The sequence below is a fragment of the Phoenix dactylifera genome, chromosome 1, assembly GCF_051530095.1.
Source record: "Phoenix dactylifera cultivar Ajwa chromosome 1, Ajwa_hap1_PhDact_Kaust_v1.1, whole genome shotgun sequence".
In the NCBI taxonomy this organism is placed as follows: Eukaryota; Viridiplantae; Streptophyta; class Magnoliopsida; order Arecales; family Arecaceae; genus Phoenix; species Phoenix dactylifera.
In genome coordinates, this window is record NC_143190.1 from 65,664,228 (window position 1) to 65,684,050 (window position 19,823).

The 19,823-nt window shown below is 44.7% G+C and overlaps 1 protein-coding gene across 8 annotated transcripts; it reads right to left on the reverse strand.

Moving 5' to 3' along the window:
- Window positions 1-5,964: 5,964 nt before the first annotated feature.
- On the reverse strand, window positions 5,965-18,879 carry LOC103697778 (uncharacterized). Of its 8 annotated transcripts, XM_039125311.2 has the most exons (7): window positions 18,313-18,805; window positions 18,048-18,188; window positions 17,757-17,809; window positions 16,911-17,218; window positions 14,615-14,918; window positions 6,498-6,575; window positions 5,965-6,377 (listed from the first exon to the last, which is right to left on the reverse strand). In XM_039125311.2, the coding sequence occupies exons 4-7, from the start codon at window positions 17,192-17,194 to the stop codon at window positions 6,327-6,329; spliced, it is 717 nt and encodes a 238-aa protein (XP_038981239.2). In that variant the 5' UTR covers window positions 17,195-17,218; window positions 17,757-17,809; window positions 18,048-18,188; window positions 18,313-18,805; the 3' UTR covers window positions 5,965-6,326. The 8 variants fall into 8 exon arrangements, with proteins under 8 accessions (XP_038981239.2, XP_038981237.2, XP_088565997.1 ...); XM_039125309.2 differs by lacking the exon at window positions 17,757-17,809; XM_088709871.2 differs by lacking the exons at window positions 5,965-6,377; window positions 6,498-6,575 and adding an exon at window positions 9,900-14,126 and having other exon boundaries at window positions 18,313-18,878.
- Between the last annotated feature and the right edge of the window lie 944 nt (window positions 18,880-19,823).

The window sequence follows — 19,823 nt, forward strand, 5'->3', positions numbered from 1 at the left end:
GCGCCGGAAGAATTTCCTGAGGCCTAACCCTCGGATGCCTGGCCTAGCGCCGGAAGAATTTCCTGAGGCCTAACCCTCGGATGCCTGGCCTAGCGCCGGAAGAATTTCCTGAGGCCCAACCCTCGGATGCCTGGCCTAGCGCCGGAAGAATTTCCTGAGGCCTAACCCTCGGATGCCTAGCCTAGCGCCGGAAGAACTTCAAGAGTCAGGAGTCGGCGAGACGCTACCAAGAGTTAAGAAGAGGAAGGACGAAAGTGAAATGAGGAAACACTCTGTTTGCATTAACTTTCGTTGCATCAGGGCCGAGACCCATACAACATGGCAAAACGCCAACATACAAAGAAAAGAACAAAGAAAAGTACAGAAAGTCAGTTTGGAGGAACCCCTGAGTCGGGAACGGCGAGCACGTCCACGAAGGGTGGGGAGACGGTTGGAGAATCGGCAGACAATGGCATCGGAGGGGAGTCGAGGAGGGAGACCCCACTCAGGTCAATTCCGGGGTATTTAGCGGACACCCTTGCCAGGCCTTCATCGAAGCCTAAGGCAAAGGAGTCGGACCCCGCGTCCGACATGTCACGGATGAACTCGGCGGACTGACGATAAGCCTGTACCGCCTGACGCCCAATCTCCGCGCTCTTCTCGGCCAGCGCAGCCTCCGCTCGCTCCGTAATCTGAGCTTTCGCTTCCATGACCTTCGCCACAATCCGGTCGTCCGCCTCGGAGGAGACCCTCAGCAGATCGGCCCGAGCCTCCATGTGCCTCGCCTCGGCAGCGACGCTAGCAGCCTCAGCCTCCTCCAGGCGCGAATGAAGCTCCTGGTTGCTCGCACGAGTCCCCTCCAAGGCCGACTCCAATTCGGCCAGCTTGGCTTCAAGAGATCGGGTTCGGTTGCGGGCGTTGTCGGCCGACTGCTGGGCCTTCTCCCACCTCTCCCGAAAGTCGGCAGCCTTCCGGGACTGCTTTTCGGCCCGCTCCTCCGCCTTCCTGATCTCGCTTTCGAGACCCGAGGCAACCTTGAGTTGCTCCTGAGCATCCAACAGTTGCCTCTCGAGGACGGCGAAGCCGAGTGCCCGCTCTTCGGCCACCTGGAGCCTCGTTTCGAGGTCCCTGGTTGTCCTCCCCGCCGCAGCCTGGCCTCCCTCCTCTACAGCTTTCAGTCGGCTCTCGGTCCTCGCCAGAAGCCTCGCCTGTTCCTCGTGGCTCTCCTCCAGGCGGATCATGTACTGGGCGAGCTAAGAGATAGAAAAAATGAGAGCGTCAGACGGGGATCAACAGAGCCTATAAACGACGAAAGCGACCAAAAGAACACTCACCGACATGAGACAGACGCAGCTGGCAGCTCCGACTTCAGGGATGCTCATCTGCCAGACCTGCCTACGGTCCCTCTCCAGCAGCACCGTCTCGACGAGGTTTCGGGCGCCGGCGAAAGTGAAGGCCGACCCCGATTTCGCCCCGGAGCCGGACGGTGGTTCTGCGGCCTTACCCTTACCCATCGCTTGGGAGAGAGTCATGCCAACCGTGCGCGGGGCAGGGGCCGCGCCAGAGATCGACAGGGTCCCGCTCGGCCGGGGCCTCGGCGCGCCCCCCCTTCTCGTATCATCCGAAGCCGACCGAGTCGAAGATCGGGCTGGGGACCGACTGCGTCCGACCCGGCCGCCTCGGGCGTGCTCGGATGACACCTTCGGAAAAACGATAGTCTCATCACCGGAGGGCTGATACGGCGTCAACTGTCGGTCCGAGCCCGCGGCGTCCCCCTGATCGATGGGCCCGGACCCGTCTGTCGGCGTCGGAGTCGCCTGCTGGCGGGGCTTCTTCGCCGGTGGGACCCCGCTCGAAGGAGTCCGTTTCTTCCTCCGGACCGCTTCCAGTAGGGACGCCCTACTAACAGCCATTGCCTTGTCCGACTACATGACGTCGTCGATTTCTGCAAAAAGGACGAGATGGTTAGAAACTAAGAAACCGATGGAAAGAAGAAAGGAAAGAGGAGAAAAGAGCTAAAAAAGAAGTGGTGGCGGGCTCACGGTCGGCGGGGACCGAGCTCAGACCGACGTTCACCAAGGCATCCTCGGAAATAAGGCTAGCCACCGGGGGGAGCCGGCCCTCGGCAACCAACCCCCTCAAGACGGCGACGCCATCGGACTCCTCCCTCGACAACCTCGATAGGCCGATCGGGGACTTCATCGGCGTCTCCCAGGTTGTCCCGATTCTCCAAGAGGGATCTACGTCGATGAAAAAGAAACGCTCCTTCCAGCCATGAATGGAGGAAGGAGCCTCCTTGACGAGGCCGCACCCTCGCCGCGCCGCAAAGCACCACCACCCTCTGTCCCGGGGGTGGCCGTTCAGGCCATAGCATTCCCAAAAGACGTTCAGGGTGGCGGGAACCTCGTGCATGCGGCAGAGAACCTGGAAGGCCGTCAGGGTACGCCATGAGTTCGGCACCAGTTGCGTCGGCGCCACTCTTAAACCTCGAAGCACCTGCACGACTAAGTCCGAGAGGGGAAGGCGGAACCCAGCCCGACGGATGTCCTCATTGATGGCGACCTTCCCTGGAGGAGGATGGGACATCCTCTCCTCAGGCCCCGGGAGCGTAACGTTGCAGGTTTCGGGAAGGTGGTACCGGGCCACGAACCTATCTAGGTCTTCGGGGACCAGCTCCGACTGAATGCGGTCTGCTCTTACTTCGTCCATCCCTAACGGCCAGTGAATCTACGATCAGGACGGGGTCAAGAGGGGAGAAGGGACCGGAACGACTGGGGTACACTAATACGAAAGGAGAAAGTACGGAGGGCCCTAAATTGCAGAGTGGGGCAACTCACCGGAAGGGAAGGAAGAACGGCTCCGAGAGCGCCAAAGGAGGAGCGAACGAACAGTCCGACGGCAACGGCAGCAGCACAAGGGAGAAACTCGAGGATGCCTGTGAAGAGAAAGGCGGACGGGGGAGGGCCCCCGGTTAAATAGGCGGAAAGGCGGGTGATGCCTCGGTGGCGCCAGAGGACGCCTGGCTGCCGAAGGTTCGTTCGCGCCCCAAAGGCGAATCGACGCCATTAAGGAAGGATGTCCGCCGAAATCCGCAGACCGCCAGATCAGCGACAACCGCCATACGCCGTAAAGAAGGCAGGGAGCTCAAAGCGCGCGCGCCTTTCCGAGGGATGGCGGCAATCTCGAAGCATCACTCCCTTCACCCGTTCCCCTCCTGGTTCCAGGCTCGAAAGTGGGGGGCTACTGTTACGGGGGAACTTAGCCACCATGCCCCACGTGACCGGCACGCGCGCCCGGGAAGACTACGGCTGCCCCTTGATCCAGCAATCCGACCTCGGGTCGGATATCTTCGGCTCCGCAGCCCGACCCCGAGTCGGCTGCCCCTTGATCCAGCAATCCGACCTCGGGTCGGATATCTTCGGCTCCGCAGCCCGACCCCGAGTCGGCTGCCCCTTGATCCAGCAATCCGACCCCGAGTCGGCAATCTCTGACAACAACAGACTGTTCCCCTGAGGCACGCCGCGGCCCCCTGCTCCACTACTCCCTGCAACGGCCGTATCCGACGCTGTTTCACGATCCCCTGTAACAGCCATACAAAGCGGAACTCCACTACGCCCTGCCATAGCCGTACCCAGCGCTGCCCCACGACGCCCTGTAACGGCCATGTCAGTGGCAACCCCATCGCGCCACACGATGACCAATCCCCAAAAGAACCCCCCAGCCTGGTATATATGCGGCTGGGGGGGAAGGAGGAGGGTAAGCAAGATTTTCCAGAGTATCATCTTACCTGCTACCTCTCCTTCTCCTTCGATCTTCCCTAACTTGATCGTCGGAGGGCCCCCACTACCCCGGTGGTGGTGCGAGGCTTGCTTGCAGGTTTCCCGGCGGAAGGTGGAGCGCAACCGAAGCAATTCCAAGGGAACCCCGTTCACACCGCTGTGCCAATCGTTCTCGGTTTGAACCCCCAGCAACAATTCCTTTTCCTAAACCTGCATTGATTAGTATAATGTCCAGGTTTTCCACAAACAAAACAAGTTCCTTTTCTTTTAAAACCAAGACCTTGGAACTTAGGTTTCTTATCATTTTTGAGATAAGGCTTCTTGGACTTTGAACAAGACCCACCTGATTTGCTGACTATTACATTCGCTTTGGAAGTCATTTCCTTGGCCAATTGTTCTTGGTCTCTGACTCGATTTTATTTTTCAATTCTAATATGAACAATAACATCTTCAAGACTCATGTGTTTCCTTTTGTGCTTCATACTGTTTTTATAATTTTTCCAAGACTCAGGTAATTTTTCAATCAGACAGCCAGCTAGAAAAACTTCTTGAAGTATTATATCTTCATTTTTAAGATCAGTGACCAGCCTATGAAAATCATGGATTTGGGATGACACATCTCTATCATCGGACATTTGAAAGTGCAGAAAATTTCCTATTGCATATTTCTGTACTCCAGTAACTTCTAACACGTATTTTTTTATTCAGATTCTTCCAAATTTCTGCAGCTTCCTTGTATGAACAGTAGACATCAAAAAGTTCATTAGACAGTGTACTCAGAATTGTATGCCTACAGATTTTATTTTCATGTTCCCACTCTTTGAATTTAGTATCAAAATCTTCAGACCCTTCTATCGGTTTTGATTGATTTAAATACCGAGCAAAATTAAGCATATCCAATGCAAAATAAACACGTTCTTGTCATCTCTTAAAATGCATACCATTGAAACTCTCAATTTTAGAAGTATCAGGAATTGATCTAGCAGTAATCATAGCAGAATCCATATCGATCTATTCTTAAGATTGTTGCAAAAATAATAGATTGAAAGAAGGAAGAACTTATAGTTGAGGTGTGATTTCACTGTCCTTAAGAATAGATCGCGCCCCTCGGAGAATGAATCTCAGTATAGCAAGTAATGGCGGCCTATCCTCCAGGATACAACAACTATATCACTCCAAGCGTACACTCGTAGATGCAGTGACTCTATCGAACAGCTCAGAACCGCTCAGGAAGACAGAGCAGAAAAGAAAGTATCCTCTCGAGAACACAGAAAATAGAGAGAGACTCTCGAGAACATAGAAAAACAGAGAGGGAATGAAGATAAGATTTTCTTATCTTAATCTTCGGATCTGATAGGGTTTAAAAAGAAAGGAAGAGGCATTTTTAAAAAACACGGCGTTTTACCAAGAGACAAAACAAAACAGTTATAAAATTTAAATTCAAAAAACTAAACGGCAAAAAGAAGCCAGTCTCAAACCCATCTCCCGCGCGCGATGATCGAGTGCAACGCACTCGGTTAAATGTTTCTGGATCAGATTCGCCAATTTTGCCTTGAGGCGTGATTTCACTGTCCTTAAGAATAGATCACGCCCCTCGAAGAATGAATCTCAGTGTAGCAAGTAATAGCGGCCTATCCTCCAAGATATAACAATTAGATCACTCCAAGCGTACACTCGCAGATGCAGTGACTCTATCGAACAGCCCAGAACCGCTCAGAAGACAGAGCAGAAAAGAAAGTATCCTCTCGGAAACACAGAAAATAGAGAGACTTTCGAGAACACAGAAAAACAGAGAGAGAATGAAGATAAGATTTTCTTATCTTAATCTTCGGATCTGATAGAGTTTAAAAAGAAAGGAAGAGGCGTTTTTAAAAGACACGACGTTTTACCAAGAGACAAAACAAAATAGTTATAAAATTTAAATTCAAAAAACTAAACGGCAAAAAGAAAATAGTCTCAAACCCACCTCCCGTGCACTATGATCGAGTACAATGCGCTCAGTTAAATGTTTACAGATCAGATTCGCCAATTTTGCCTTGGACCTCCATTGGGCTCGTACGTGCATGGGCTACTTACTTTCTTTGCTTTATGAAGTTAAAAGATTGAATATTACATAAAGATCTTTTGAGTTTTATCTTTTTCCAATGTGGGACTAAAGAAAGTACACTAGACAAAAGACAAAAGACAAAAAAAGGCAGACTTGAAATTTTGAAATATTCCAACACATGATAATTGAAAAGAGGAAAAAAACATGCTTGAAATCTAAAAATATTCCGTAGAGTTCTGTACAAGAATGGTACAAGCTTCTCTCTGCACAAAGCCAACATCCCTTAAAACTCTCCCAACGCCTACTTAGCCCCTCCACTTAGCCGCCGGCCCCCCTCCCTTCCCCTCCCCTCTCTCTCTCTCTCTCTCTCTCTCTCTCTCTCTCTCTCTCTCTCTCTGCGCGCACGCGCGATCAAATGCAATATAGATGCTCTATGTTTTGAAACAAGTAAGTATGACTATCTTCAAATATGGTCTCAATCTCTGGCTTATTCTTCCAGATTCTCTCTCCTTTGTCGTCTACTAATCTGAGTCACTGTGCATGTTACCCATTGCCTTTAAACCTCTTGGTCTCTGCAAAACAAAATGAAATGAAAATAAGAAAACCGACAAGCATAGCTACCCAGTCTCTCCTTTTCTGTCAGGACTCTTAACATTGCAACTCATAATTTTGTCAGAATTGAAATCACTGACCTTTTTCGAGACCTTCTTCTCTCGGACTTCATATCGTTCTAGAGTCACATCACACAGCCAAGCACCTGGACTCACCAGCTGTTGAACATAAATGAGGGGGAAAAAGTTTAATACCTTAAAGTCATGACTGTTCAATAGTATCGTTACAAAATTGGATTTAGAAGCATATATGCGAAAATAAAAGACCTTAGCAGAAGCTGCCCAAGCTATCATTTTTAGCTCGCAAGTTGCTGATATCAACTCAGCAGAACTTTTATAGTTGATCAATAATACATCAATAATAAAGTGCAGATAATCAGACTTCCCAAGTTTCAACATCAATCTAATGAAAACAGGCCTCATGAACACTGGCAGCAGCGCGCTCAAAATAACAGAGAGCAAATCCTTTGCATTTCCAGGTACTTTTCCATACAAACATCCATGTCTTGTCAAACCACACATCAGGACTGCATTTGCAATGAGCACAACTTAAAGAAACTATGAAACTGGTCTTAAACATGAAATCCCCTACAATGTCAATCCATACTACTGTGTTGTCGCCTATACTACTTGTGTTTCACAAGTTAGACTCGCTTACATGGTCTAAGCAGTCTGGGAATGGGAGTGGCAGTTGAGTATATATCACAGAGAGAAGCATGATTTGCAGCCCATGTGAGAGAAGAGTTTGTGCATGCTATCACATCAAGAGATCAAGACAGATGCATGCTCTTGTGGAAGTTGCAAAGGTGGTAGTATTATATGCTTAAGAGAGAGAGGTTTTCTTTTACATATCTATACATCAAGACCTCTTATATCCCTAAAATCCCCCAAGTGAAATTCAAATAACTTTCCAATAAACATATTATATTTATCTCAATTCTTTCCATTCCTCCTCTTACTCGGCCCTTGGATCTTCAAGCAAGTAAACTAGGCTACCCAAGGTCATCTCCAAATTCAAGATGAAATCAGCCATCTTAAATTCTAGCAATGGTGATGGCAAGCAGCACAAATTCCACAACAACAATGTTGAGAAGCACATGTGGATCACTATCTAGAAGCTCGAAAGGGCTGAGCAAGGGAAAAAAATGAGGGAGACAAAATGCAATAAATATTCCATTCCGGTTGATGAAATGTTAACTCAGGTCCTATTATGGAAACTTCAAGATAAGAGAAGTCTTGATTTGCAAATATATAAATGAAGGTTCTTTATATGCGATTAATCTATAAACCTGCATTTTAGGACAAAATGCAATAAATATTCCCTCCCCCCCGCCCCGCCCCGCCGAAAAAAAAAAAAAGTCAAAATATTTTGATAACATAAGGACATAGAGAGTCTGACAAGAGGTGTTACCCTTGTCAAAATATTTTAATAACACAAGCAATAAGGATTCACCTCCCTTAAAAGAAAGTTTAAAAGTCCCATTAACTATTGTGAAACGCCAACGCTGACATGCATACAGACAAAACCCCAAACCACCTTGTTTGTGGGGTAGCTGACATTTCACTTGGTCAAGACTGAAGAGGTCACTTAAAGTTTTATTATTTTATTGGGACATTATAAGAAATGCTTCAAGAAAATGACAGATGATGGTAACAAGAAGATGAAAACAGATAGATTCTGCAATTTCTACGACGAGGTGAGCAGCACAACATACAGGAAAGATCAAAATTATGTACATAGGCATATAAACCTAAAAGGAGCACCATAAAAGAGTTCAAGGGATTCGCATCTCATTAGTCTCACTTGCTAGTTTTATTTTACATTTTTACCTCTATTTTAATTAGTGCATGCTATGCCGGGAGTATCCTTCTGAGTATCCACAAGCCTAATCAATTGAGAGGTCCTAAATAAATGCATCACTGGTCAGATTTCCAAGGACATGGATATATTAATTTACTATAAAATCATAGAAATTGCATAAATATGAAATCAATTATTGAGTCTTTTTTAAGCTTGTAACTTTATGCAACACACATGCGGAAAGATTTATTTTGTAAAGACCAACTTGGATTTTCACTAGTCTTTCAAAACATATTGCTAATTTCTTTCTTCCCATGTAATTCCAAGTGAAACTTCTTATTAGTATGTTATTTGGACACTTGCATTCAGCTATGAGAATCTGGGTCAGATACATATCTGAATCAAATATGCATTAGACACTTGGATGGTTATCATGTTTTTTTAGCTGTAGTTCTTAAATATTGGTAGGTAGTTTGATTCCAAGACACTATAATAATGCTAAAGTGATTTTGTTCTTTTAAGAGATTGATCAAGAATGTGTATCGCAAAACATCATTTAAAAAAAAAAAAACTTGAGTTTATTGAGAAGCTTGGATGAGAAACATGAATACTGTAAGATCTTAACAAGTTTTTTTTATATGTATCCCCTAACCACCTTGTTCCCTTTGGTCGAGTCAGACACTTGGACATGTGTGATGTGTCCTAGTTCGACTCTTATGTTTGCGTCCATGCAACACAGTTATATTCTTATGTGTCCACCTTCTATTCTTAACCTCCAAGCATATCATGCTAGTTGCACTATTTGGTATTAGAGTAAGGCTTCCCTTCATGACAGTCCATGGCGATTAGTGCACCAAGAGGTTCTTCTAGATCTCATGTGACTAAACAGCTACTCCGAGGAGCAAGAGCCCGAGGACTGCTTTCCAAGAGGAACATGAGGAGATAAAATGGATTCATATTGAAAAGCAAAATATCTATAATCCCATGGTTAACTCATTTAAAATGATATGACAGTAGAAAGGCTCTTGACAACAAAATTAGTTAGAGGAGATCAACTTATCTTGGGAAAATGGTTGATTCTTTTTTATAGGAAAGGGAATGTCATTAAATAGTTAGTACAATTTAAACATCATGGTAAGCAATATCACACCAAGCCCTTAACCCACTATATACTTTTTGCCAACCACTCATGCAAATAACATCCTTGTCGGATTTTAGAAAGATCCATAAGCAATTTCAACTATACACAGAATATCATAAAATCTACATCGATAAAATTCCAAAAATATTACAAGAAAGTTCTCACTCAATATATAATAATTAGATCCTTTCTACACAACATGAATAGATGAAATCAAAAGATTTCCAGATATTAAAACTACTGAAGTTTATGAAGCTATTGAATAGATTTAAGATATCAAGTATCAAAATTCACTGGTTGGCCTACCCATTGTTCTTGTTTTGAATAGTTACATTGGCCCACAGAAAGAACACTCTTGATATAAATCAAGCAATGCTATTTTTCAAGGTCCCTAATAATTATCAAAAGATTGTGGTAAGAAAACATAAATGGTTGGGATTGCCAACTATGTTGTAGACGAATCTTGCATATACTTTTCACATGGAAATGCTTACATTCATCCAACTGCTTGTGTCTTTCCTTTCTTTTCTCCCCCTTTGCCTTTGTGGGACAGTGCAGGATAGAAGGGTGTAGTTGAGCCATGCTGGCTGAGAAGCAACCTTTGGTAGAAACGGTCGAATAATGTTCGATTAGAAACTTCAAGTTTGCATCAAAATGGCTTGTACATTCCTATCGCATACCTTCACATATCTCACCCAGTCAACAACAACATTTCCCTCTCATAGAACATGCCAATATACATATTTAAAAAATTGGCCAATAATGTCGGCTAAGGATCACTCCTCATTACCAAAGTTGCCTGCTTCAAGCCATAAATTGTCCGGAGGTTCTAAATGATGCTTGCCAGTGACATGCTACACTAGCTTTGGCAACATAATTGTCATGTTATTTTGCGCCAATGCTTGGCATGTAGTAGCATACCATCATGCCACATGCAAGACCAGACTAGCATGGTGTGTACCGAGCAGTATGGACCGGCTTTGCCATTTCTACTCATTTTCATTGCAGGAATTCTTAGCTCTTCTTCATTAGCAGAATTTCGACTCCCTAAATGGCCAGGCATCCAGAGATTTTGTTGCCTTGGTCACCACAGAATGAAAATGTCCAAAATGATCTTGCATCATAGAACCGATGCCAACTACAAGATCATTAAGACAAAATCAAGCATCAATGCTCAAGCTAGCTGCAAAGGGGGAAACAAGGGTGGTTTTTTTAGGTGGGGTGGAAAAAGGTCCATGAATTTCCTTCTTGCAAATCTGCAGGCCCCCTCTAAACACATGGGAAATTATACTTTTAGACCTCCAAGAATATGGATTTAGTAGGAGCCAACCCTGTGTTACCCAATTAAAATCCTCACCCTCTTGAAATCTTGGGATAAATTACATCTTAATCTATAGAAAGAAAGAGAGACCATCCCCTATCTAATAAACTGTTAACACAATTCAAATACCAACCAATTACTAAAGTTCATCCTAAAATCTCTCAGAACCTCCTCTCATCTCTCTCATTCTCTATCCCTCTCTCACTATCTAAGCCATCTATCTCCCCTATAATTAATAAGCAAAACCTTTCTATTCAATCTCAAATAAGTGACTAAGATAAGAGCAAAGAAAGGTCGTAATAAATCAAAATATATATAAAAGAACTAGATTAATACTATGATCTTTAGGTTTTTAACCATCAAGGAATATTCCTTCCACTTGAATATTGCATGCATCACCGATACCAGGACTACTTTTGTTCTCTCTATGATAACAGGAAAAAAACAGAGAGAAAATATCTCACAAAGACTCTCTCTCACACATGAAGACTCATGCATCTATCTATTCCAAACGGCCACAACACAATCTAATAAGTCACAAATCATTGCTTATCTTTTCAATACTTTTTCTGAAGCAATAAAGATTCAAATCCAAAGGTAACTTTTCAACTCATCCTCTGCCTCTTATTAAGCCGACCACTTGATATACTCAAATCATTTATTTTATATACTCTTAATTGTACTCTTTTTTAGGTAGGTAAGGTAATTACATTAGTATGTGACTATCTTGTAAAATATACAAGCAATACAGTCAGCCTACACGAGGTCAAAAAGGTTTGATGGTAATGTGACATCCCAAACACTGAAGAAACATGAACGTTTTATTGATTTTTAAATTATTGTTAGTCATATCCAGATCGCCGAAATTATTCAAATTTGTGCACTCCATGTTATGTTTTAAATTCACAACTATTTTCCCAAGAATGGTATATATCTATCTTCAGAAATAGTTACTGTTTTATAATTTTTTCAATCTTTATATTTTAACGACGAAGTTATCAATTTATTTTATAGATTTTTGTTTAATTTCCCCCTCCCAAATGGAAATCTTGGTTCCACCCCTGACAGTTGCTTTTGTCCACGATCCAGTCCTTACCAGCTAGGCCGAACTACATTTGTCCAAAGTATATACCCATATCAACCAAATAAATTGTGTTAAAACGCAAAGGATCCTTCAAGAAGAATGTATCTTCGACTTTGATGCCTCATGCAACTAAGAAACTTAATATTTTAAACACCCAACTTTATATTTAATACTAGACTATATTAGTATGCCTCTCCTAAACAAAGAAAAGAAATACTATCTAGATGCTTTTTTGCGCAATCACATCAATGGGACTGTATTCCTTGGACTCTTTTTATGTTTATGGAAGTTTTAGAGGGTTCTTCCTAGTTGAGTGAGTTTAAAATGAGACAATTAAAGTAGGTCTACCCAATTTCATGGCAAACCCCTACCTTATTCTTCATACCCAGGCAGTTGGTCTATTATTCGAAAATTATTATCAAACTAAGAAATGGTTATAAATAAAAGATCAATCCTTCCAAGGAGCCTTCTCAAATTAGGCTAGTTCTTTATAGAATGAGAAAAGACTCAGGTGACAATAACTACCTATTATATACTAAAAGTGTTGCTTGCATTGCAAAATCTAAGAGTTAACATGTGAACTGACTTGCGTGTAACTTTAGGAAACATACCCGACCTCACTGAAAATTGAACTTGAGACCTCGAGCCAATAAAATGTTCATAGCTCCAAATCTTCAATTCACACATGGCCTATGCTTGGTCAATTTCATATGACTTGCATCTGAATTTGGGTTGTGTTGGGTGGGCAACCTTATTTCAGAAATAAATAACTATAGAAATAAATGTACTACCCAATCTGATCAGACCTAAAAATCAGGTTGACATTTTCTCATCAAATCCATCCAATCTTAAGCACATATTGGCAGACCCAAAACAATGTATAGATTGAACTGAAGTAGTTCAGTTTAACCTAGTCCAAGCTGAACCCTATAATTGGTACATTGTAACAAAGTCACATTAGTGTAGGTCACTAAAACCTGGTTTCCATTAGGAAATTGCTAAGTTGACGCCTTCTTCTTTTGATAGGGTAGTGATTTAAGTTGTCAACAACGTATGGACTAAAATTGCAAAACACACCTAAGTAACAATGACAGAACTGTAGAATAATCAATTAAGTTTGTTCTTTTGATTATGTTTGAAAGTACAAGTCATATCCAATACCACTACAAAAATGAGAACATATAAAACCAATAAGAGATCACACGAGCAAGATTCGTTAGTCTTGCCAAATTTGTCTCTTTAATAGTTATTTGTGGGCAGTCTTGCATCAATATCCAATGCTGCACAACAGAAACTGGAGGATACAGATATAAGCTAAAAGCATGCAATATATGAGGATCATTGTAACAACCCAAGACCTCACCCAAAATAGCTAGCCTAAAGGTATTATTTGGATTTCTTGATCCTGTATAAGGACCCAAGATCTATCCAGCGAATAACCGATGTAGGACTAAACACACGCCTGCACGGATCCTCACATACTCCCCCGTTCAAGCCCTGACGTCCTCGTCAGAGTAAGAATTCAAATCCATTCAAATCTAATCACAAACATCACGATCGGCTCGTGGTCAGCCCCAATGGATCCATATTGCAGTGTTTCCTAGTCCACATAGGTTATGAGCTGAGTCCGCTCTGATATCATTTGTCACAACTCAATACCTCACCCAAAATGGCTAGCCAGGAGGTATTATTTGAATTTCTTGATATTGTATAAGTATTCAAGATCTACCCAGCGAATAACCGATGTGGGACTAAATACACGCCGGCACATGTCCTCACAACCATGGTAAAAGATTTCATATGGCTTGCTTAAACGCACCCCGGTGGATGCAGTTACTTTTACTTATGAACTCTAACTAAGAACAACTCTAATAAATCGTTCAATTCTGAAGTCAGTACATATGCAAGGACAAAAATGAATGGCCATGTTCATACTATGCAAAAATGAATGACTAAAACACAGTTTGAATCAAAGCCACAAAACAAGAACAATGAGATGATGTATCCATACGAGGAAGAACAAATAAAGCTTGGTCTTTAACGTTAGACACAGAAAGTAGCAGCAAATTCCGCACTACATATATCAATTCCTACTATATCACAAGAGTGAGATGCACTTGCTACCCTTGCCGTTAACTATTTCAGTTTCCAACGAATGACCCATGGGCAAATATGGAATTAACTGTCACCATCATCGAACATACAATTCCCACTCTTCCACAGACTTCCAGCGGTGACGCTATTACTCGAGCAGCAAGCAAACAGAAGGACGCTTTTGCAATTCTAATCAAGCCCAGGGGCATTTCTTTCAATAAAAAAAAATGAAGATAAGATGCTGCCTTCCAGGCCAACACAGGAGACACCTGTCACGAAACGAAACGAGGACCAAATTATAAATCTACCCACCATCAAATGCGCACCCACTTTTAGCCCACCTAATCTAAACGACGACCACTGGAAGACAGACCAGACCGAAAGGAAAGGAGATGCACGGTGGTCCATCCATCGTGATAAATAAAAAGGCGGGCCCCACCTAACAATTCCGATTCCCGGAACCAAACGGGGACGAATTCCATCCAGGCACTAAAACCGCCCCCACTTTCCCCGCTTTTTAGAAAAAGTCGAAACCAACGGCACCAAACCACCAGCTTTTCGCTCCATGTTGTTAATCAACGCCTAAAGATTCCTTACATCCTAAAAAAAATCCTTAATTTTCTCTCAATTTTATGCCAATATTTTGATCTAGGTGAAATGGAGAAAAAATATAAAGGAAAAAAAGAAAGAGAGAGAGAGAGAGGGAAAAAAGAGAACGAAGAAAAAAAACAGAGAGGAGGGGATGGATCTGGCTTACGTTAATGGTCCTTTGAATGAGCTTGGCCCTCTTCTTGGGCCTTTGGGGGAGCTTGGATCCCTTGAAGACCAAGAAGTCATCCTCCTTCTCCTTATTGGTCAGCGCGATCGCGAACGTGGGCCACACCGTGCCCTCGCTCCCCGACGACGAGCCCGTTCCCCCATTCTTCTTCTCCTCCGACGACGCCGACGCGGCGCCGTTCCCACCCTTCGCCGCCCGCTTCGGCGACGCCACCCCCCGGAGACCGCCGTTGCTCTGCTGCCGCCCTCTCATCTCCGCCGCAGCCGTCGCTGCTTCCGAATTCCTGACAAAAAAAAAATCCAAAGCAAACGAAGGACTTAGAAAACGAGTCACGATGCATGTCAACGGGCATGGAGAAAAAGTAGGGGAGAGACGATCTTTCAAAGGGCGAAGCATTCATTGGATAATTCAATTCAGTGAATTCGATTCAGGATTACAGGAGATGTATCCGTGTACCTAAGTTGCTGCCTCGTTCGCCTCGGAGTCGGAGGGGACACAGGAGATTCCATGTTGGGTCCCTGGTCTTGTTCGATTTACCCGGCACGAGAGAGTGTAATGGTGAAAAAAAATAAATACGGACCGTATTAAATACATCCGAAAGTACGACCTCGTTCTGGCCCGTCCGATCGAAATGTTTATGGGCCGTACCCCATACATCCCTCCACGTGGCTCGGGAGTCTAATGCATCAAACGGTTGATTGGACCGATTGGAATTGCGCCTTCACTGTACCCGAGTTAAAGCGCAGGCTGGGGAAAACCGTGATGGTGAGCTGCTGTTTCGACACGTGGACACTGGCGCTGCTTTATATGGAACTATGGAAGCAGTTGGATGATGTGGCCCGGCACCGCCTTTTGCTAATTTTAAAATTTGAAGATGAAGCGAAGAATCCAGAATTCCAGATATGTACGTCCCTAGTAGAGATTTCTCTGTGCGCCAATGCGTAATTACAAAAATGCGGAGCATCTTTAACAATGTCGAAGCATTCCTTGCCCGGACGGCTATCAGGCCAACAAACGGTTTGTCGGTGGGAAAAGTGGGGCCACTCCAGGAAGACACGCTACGCACATTACACGTATCCCAGCTCTCATCTTGGCCGTCCAAATAATGTAAGTATTTTCTAACGTACGGTTGGCAGAAATGGGCCACGGGCGCCGCTTCCGCTACAAAACGGGGTGACGAGCCACAATGGCCGATCCTAATCCTATCATACAAGGGGATCAGGACTTGGTGCTGCAGGCCACGTAGGTGGTGCGAGGTTTATAGATCGCGATAGCTATTAAAGATTGCTATAGAGTTGATCATGACCGCAGATCTAAACTATATTTATTTTCAATTAATATTTAGATCAAATTTATTTAAAATTTAATATTATCTGTGCCCAAAACCAGCGCCCGGCCTTAGATACGAGTCTGGTCAAAGCGCGAACCTTCTACACCACGTAAAGCCGCTCGGAGACCGCCCCCGAAACATGACCGGGCCACCACTACTCGCTCCCCTCCGCGCATGAATGCGAAACAGCTGGACTTCGAGAGTCGTGATATATTTGAAGGAAACGCCCGTACGGCCGTACCACCAGGTTGAGCTGTATTAACGCAAATAGCAATCCTAAAAAGAAACGGACAATCTGGACGACTTCTACGTCTTCCTTCCTCACGAGTCACGCCGCAGGGCTAAGGGTCAAGGAAAAACAAAACGTAAAAATTCAAATTTTTAAGGGCAAGATCGGGTTTTAACAGGTAACAACACGATGCCTTATCCATCTAATCCCAATTTCTAGCGAGAAAAGGAACAAAGACTTCCAAACCAAACGTATCTTTTGAAAAGCTACAGATTGAATGACTGCTCCGGTAGTATCTTATAAACTGAAGATGGAAAGTTATCCTAGATATTTTGAGATATTTTATTTTCTAATTTTATTGGATGTATTTATACTCACCACCTATGATTTATCTACTTTTTAAAACAAAACAAAACAAAACAAAAACAGCATCCTATCTCCAGCGTACCGGATCTGAAAAAAAAGACGGCAGGGTAATAGCCGGTAAGCTGTGACTGCGATAAGGGACACCACGCCATACCGCACACCTCACGTGTCCTGACACAGAAGCACGTGATCGGTGCGCCCAGCTAACCAGAAACGGGGAAGGAAACTAATATACGTAATTACCCACGCCCCTCTTATCGTGGTAATTACGCCCCCTTCCCCTCCTTAAATAATTAAAAAAAAAACACAAAAATGACACTGGGAGAAGAAGAAAGCGAGGAGGGAAATACCTTAAGGCGCGATGCTGGGTCGGGGAGGTGCGGCGGGGAAGAGGAGCCGAGCCGGAGTCCTTGTCGGCCCGAACGACCCGACGGTCGACCCGAACCGTGGTGGCGGCTTTGTTGTCGGCGGCCGCGTCGTCCTTCCGCTGGACCTTGACGCACCTCAGCCGCTTCCGGTTCCCCCAGTGTAGCAGCAAATCCGGTTCGGATAAGGCCGGCGACCCGGTGCCTGCATTATTATTAAGCCCTCTCGAGCCACGGGTGTGATAGGGCTTCCTCGGCTCCATTTCCATCTATTTTCCCTTCAATGCCAAGGCCTGACACGAGACCAGCACAGCTCGTAACCACGGTAATTCACTTAAATCATGGTTAATCATCCATAACGCAGGACGTAAAAGAGAAGGAAGATAACGAGGATGAAGTACCCGGTAATTTGATCAAAACGGATAGAAACAAGAAGAGGAAAGCGAGGAAAGAAGCAGCAGAAGAGAAAGAAGATGAGATGAGAAGCGGGAGATTTTTTTTTTTCCATTTCCTTTAGGTATGGCATCTCTCAAATTTATGCATTCATAAGGCGATGAGAAGAAGAGGAATAACGGGATAAGTAAACAGGTCGCAGGGTACTATCAGTCTGCAACAAATTAGGTCCTTTGGTAACAGATTTGATGCAATGCATCCTCAAATAAGCTGACAAGAAACAGCCTTCGTTTAAGAAAACTTAGAAAAGACGGGAGAAATGCAGAGTAGAGACTAGAGAGGACGTTCGAGCTTAGAAATCGAAAAAGAAATGTATCAGAAAGCAAGGAAAAATTTTCTGCCGGACAAATTAGATCATCCCGGGGAAAAAGTTACCACCTTGGCTTGTAATTGATTGAACGGGCTTCGAACGAATGCGATTTCTGTGGCTTCTGAAACGAATCAAAGGAAATAGATTAGCAGCAATAGGAACAGAGAGATCGGAGGATGACGATCTGGAAACCGATTAGCATGTAAGATTTTTTTGAAATACATGGGATTTTGAACTGGTTGCTGCGATCGGAGCTTGTCCCGATCTTATCTTCTGGAAATCAAAGGAAAGGTCTTATCTAGTTCATGCTAAGGATAAAGGGAGACGGAATAAAAACAGAGAGTTATCGGAGTCCAAACCTCTGAATGCTGCTCAGAGTATGCCTGTTTAGAACTCTATTTCATCAACCTTAAGAAAATTAAAGCAGGGATCGACGGCGCTCATGTTAAAATGCAGTCGAACTGAAAGGAATCCGGACGGATTATTAAGAGGAAACACATCTGTGCAAACAACCGAGAAATTGAATCTTTTTATCAGTTAAATCAGAAAAACAGGGGAAAATATGGCAAGAATCTCAAGTAACCAGGGAATTAAAAGAAGCTTGGATTAGAACATAAGAAGTACCTTCAACCAGGGGAAACAAAGCTTCAATTTCCAATTTTGACTCTTAATATCTTTTATCTGGATAAAGATTGGATCCTCGAATCTCTCCAGATTGGCTCTTAATCCAATTAGAAAAGTTAATCCAATAAATCCACAGAAATCCAAGACAGTGCCAGAATGCAAACCTTTGGAGCTCAAATTCTTCGCCGCTCCTTCGATCAATTCTATTTCTCACAAGAATTAACAGTGGAATTCTCAGAAACCAAAAAAGAAAGGGAACAAGAAAGATCGAGGAGAATCTATTTGGATTTCAGTGCTCTTCCCTTTTTCTTCTTTTCAAATTGCCTTCTTGTCTCCAAGACAAGGAGGAAGGGAGGGAGGAGGGCGAGGAAAACTGAGAGCTTCGATCGGACGAAATGCTCTCTTCTCAACCTTCCTCAAAAGGCTTTTATACCCCCTCTCGGCCCGGGCCTCCCCGGCTCCCCGGTTCGGCCCTTTGTTCTTCCGTTCCGTTCACTGAAACAGGATTACCTCCATCCTTCTTCGAAACGTTACCATCCCTTGATCAAGCGATCAACGGTCACGTTTATTACAGTAACGTGCTCCCCGTTATGCCGCCCCGTTTTATCTCCTTCGCCGCGCTAAGCGATCGTCGTTAACCGTTACGAGGTTTAGCGACGTTACGTAACGGCATTATTTTTTTTAAAAAAAAAAATTTGCTTTTTTTTTCCCAGCACCCACTTTAACGGACTCCGTCAGGAATTACCTAAGTACGGCTAGTTGCGATCCCACAGGTAAGCACTGCGTCCTTTGCCCTTTCTCTATTCTTGGACGGTGCAGATTGATGGAGGACCACGTACCCCAAATGGACGGTTGGATGTAGCCTTCCCCCCGTCCTTTCATCGGTGCCATGTCGATTAGTAAGTATTGTTCCACCCTACGATCAATGGGATTGACGGTAGAGATTTTGTGAAGGAGTTTCTCTTTTTTTTGTGTTGTTGATCCGTGCTGCAGGGTGAACGAAGTGTGAGAAACTCTGGTTCTAGAGAGAGGAGCCAACGGCTACTTTCTCTGGTTGATCTGTAGCCTAACGGCTAGTCTCCGGCAGCCACGCAGGAGCTTCACGGCTGCCGTGGTGGTGACAAGTGCGCTGGACTGTGACTCCAAGCGACCGGTTTGCATCGGCGATGCACGACCGGTGTCATCGACGACAGAATCTGCGGGCAGCTTGGTGTCTCAGTGAAGTGCATCCCGCTCCCAACTAAAGGTCTCTTCCTTGCAGGTGGGCACTTTATCTCCATGGATCGGAAGGGGAAGCAGCCAGCGGAGGGACCGGTGAGAGGAAAAGGGACGCAGCCAGCAGAGGAACCGGCGAGAGGAAAAGGTACGACCTACGGGAACGGGCGAGGGGCAAACTCCGGCGCCTGGTCGAAGCCGGGGCCATGGGTGACTCAGTGGCCTACGGCTGCTGAGGTGGAGCGGCTGAGCCGCCGCTTCTCGGATGTTCTGGTTCTCCCAGAAGAACCGATCGC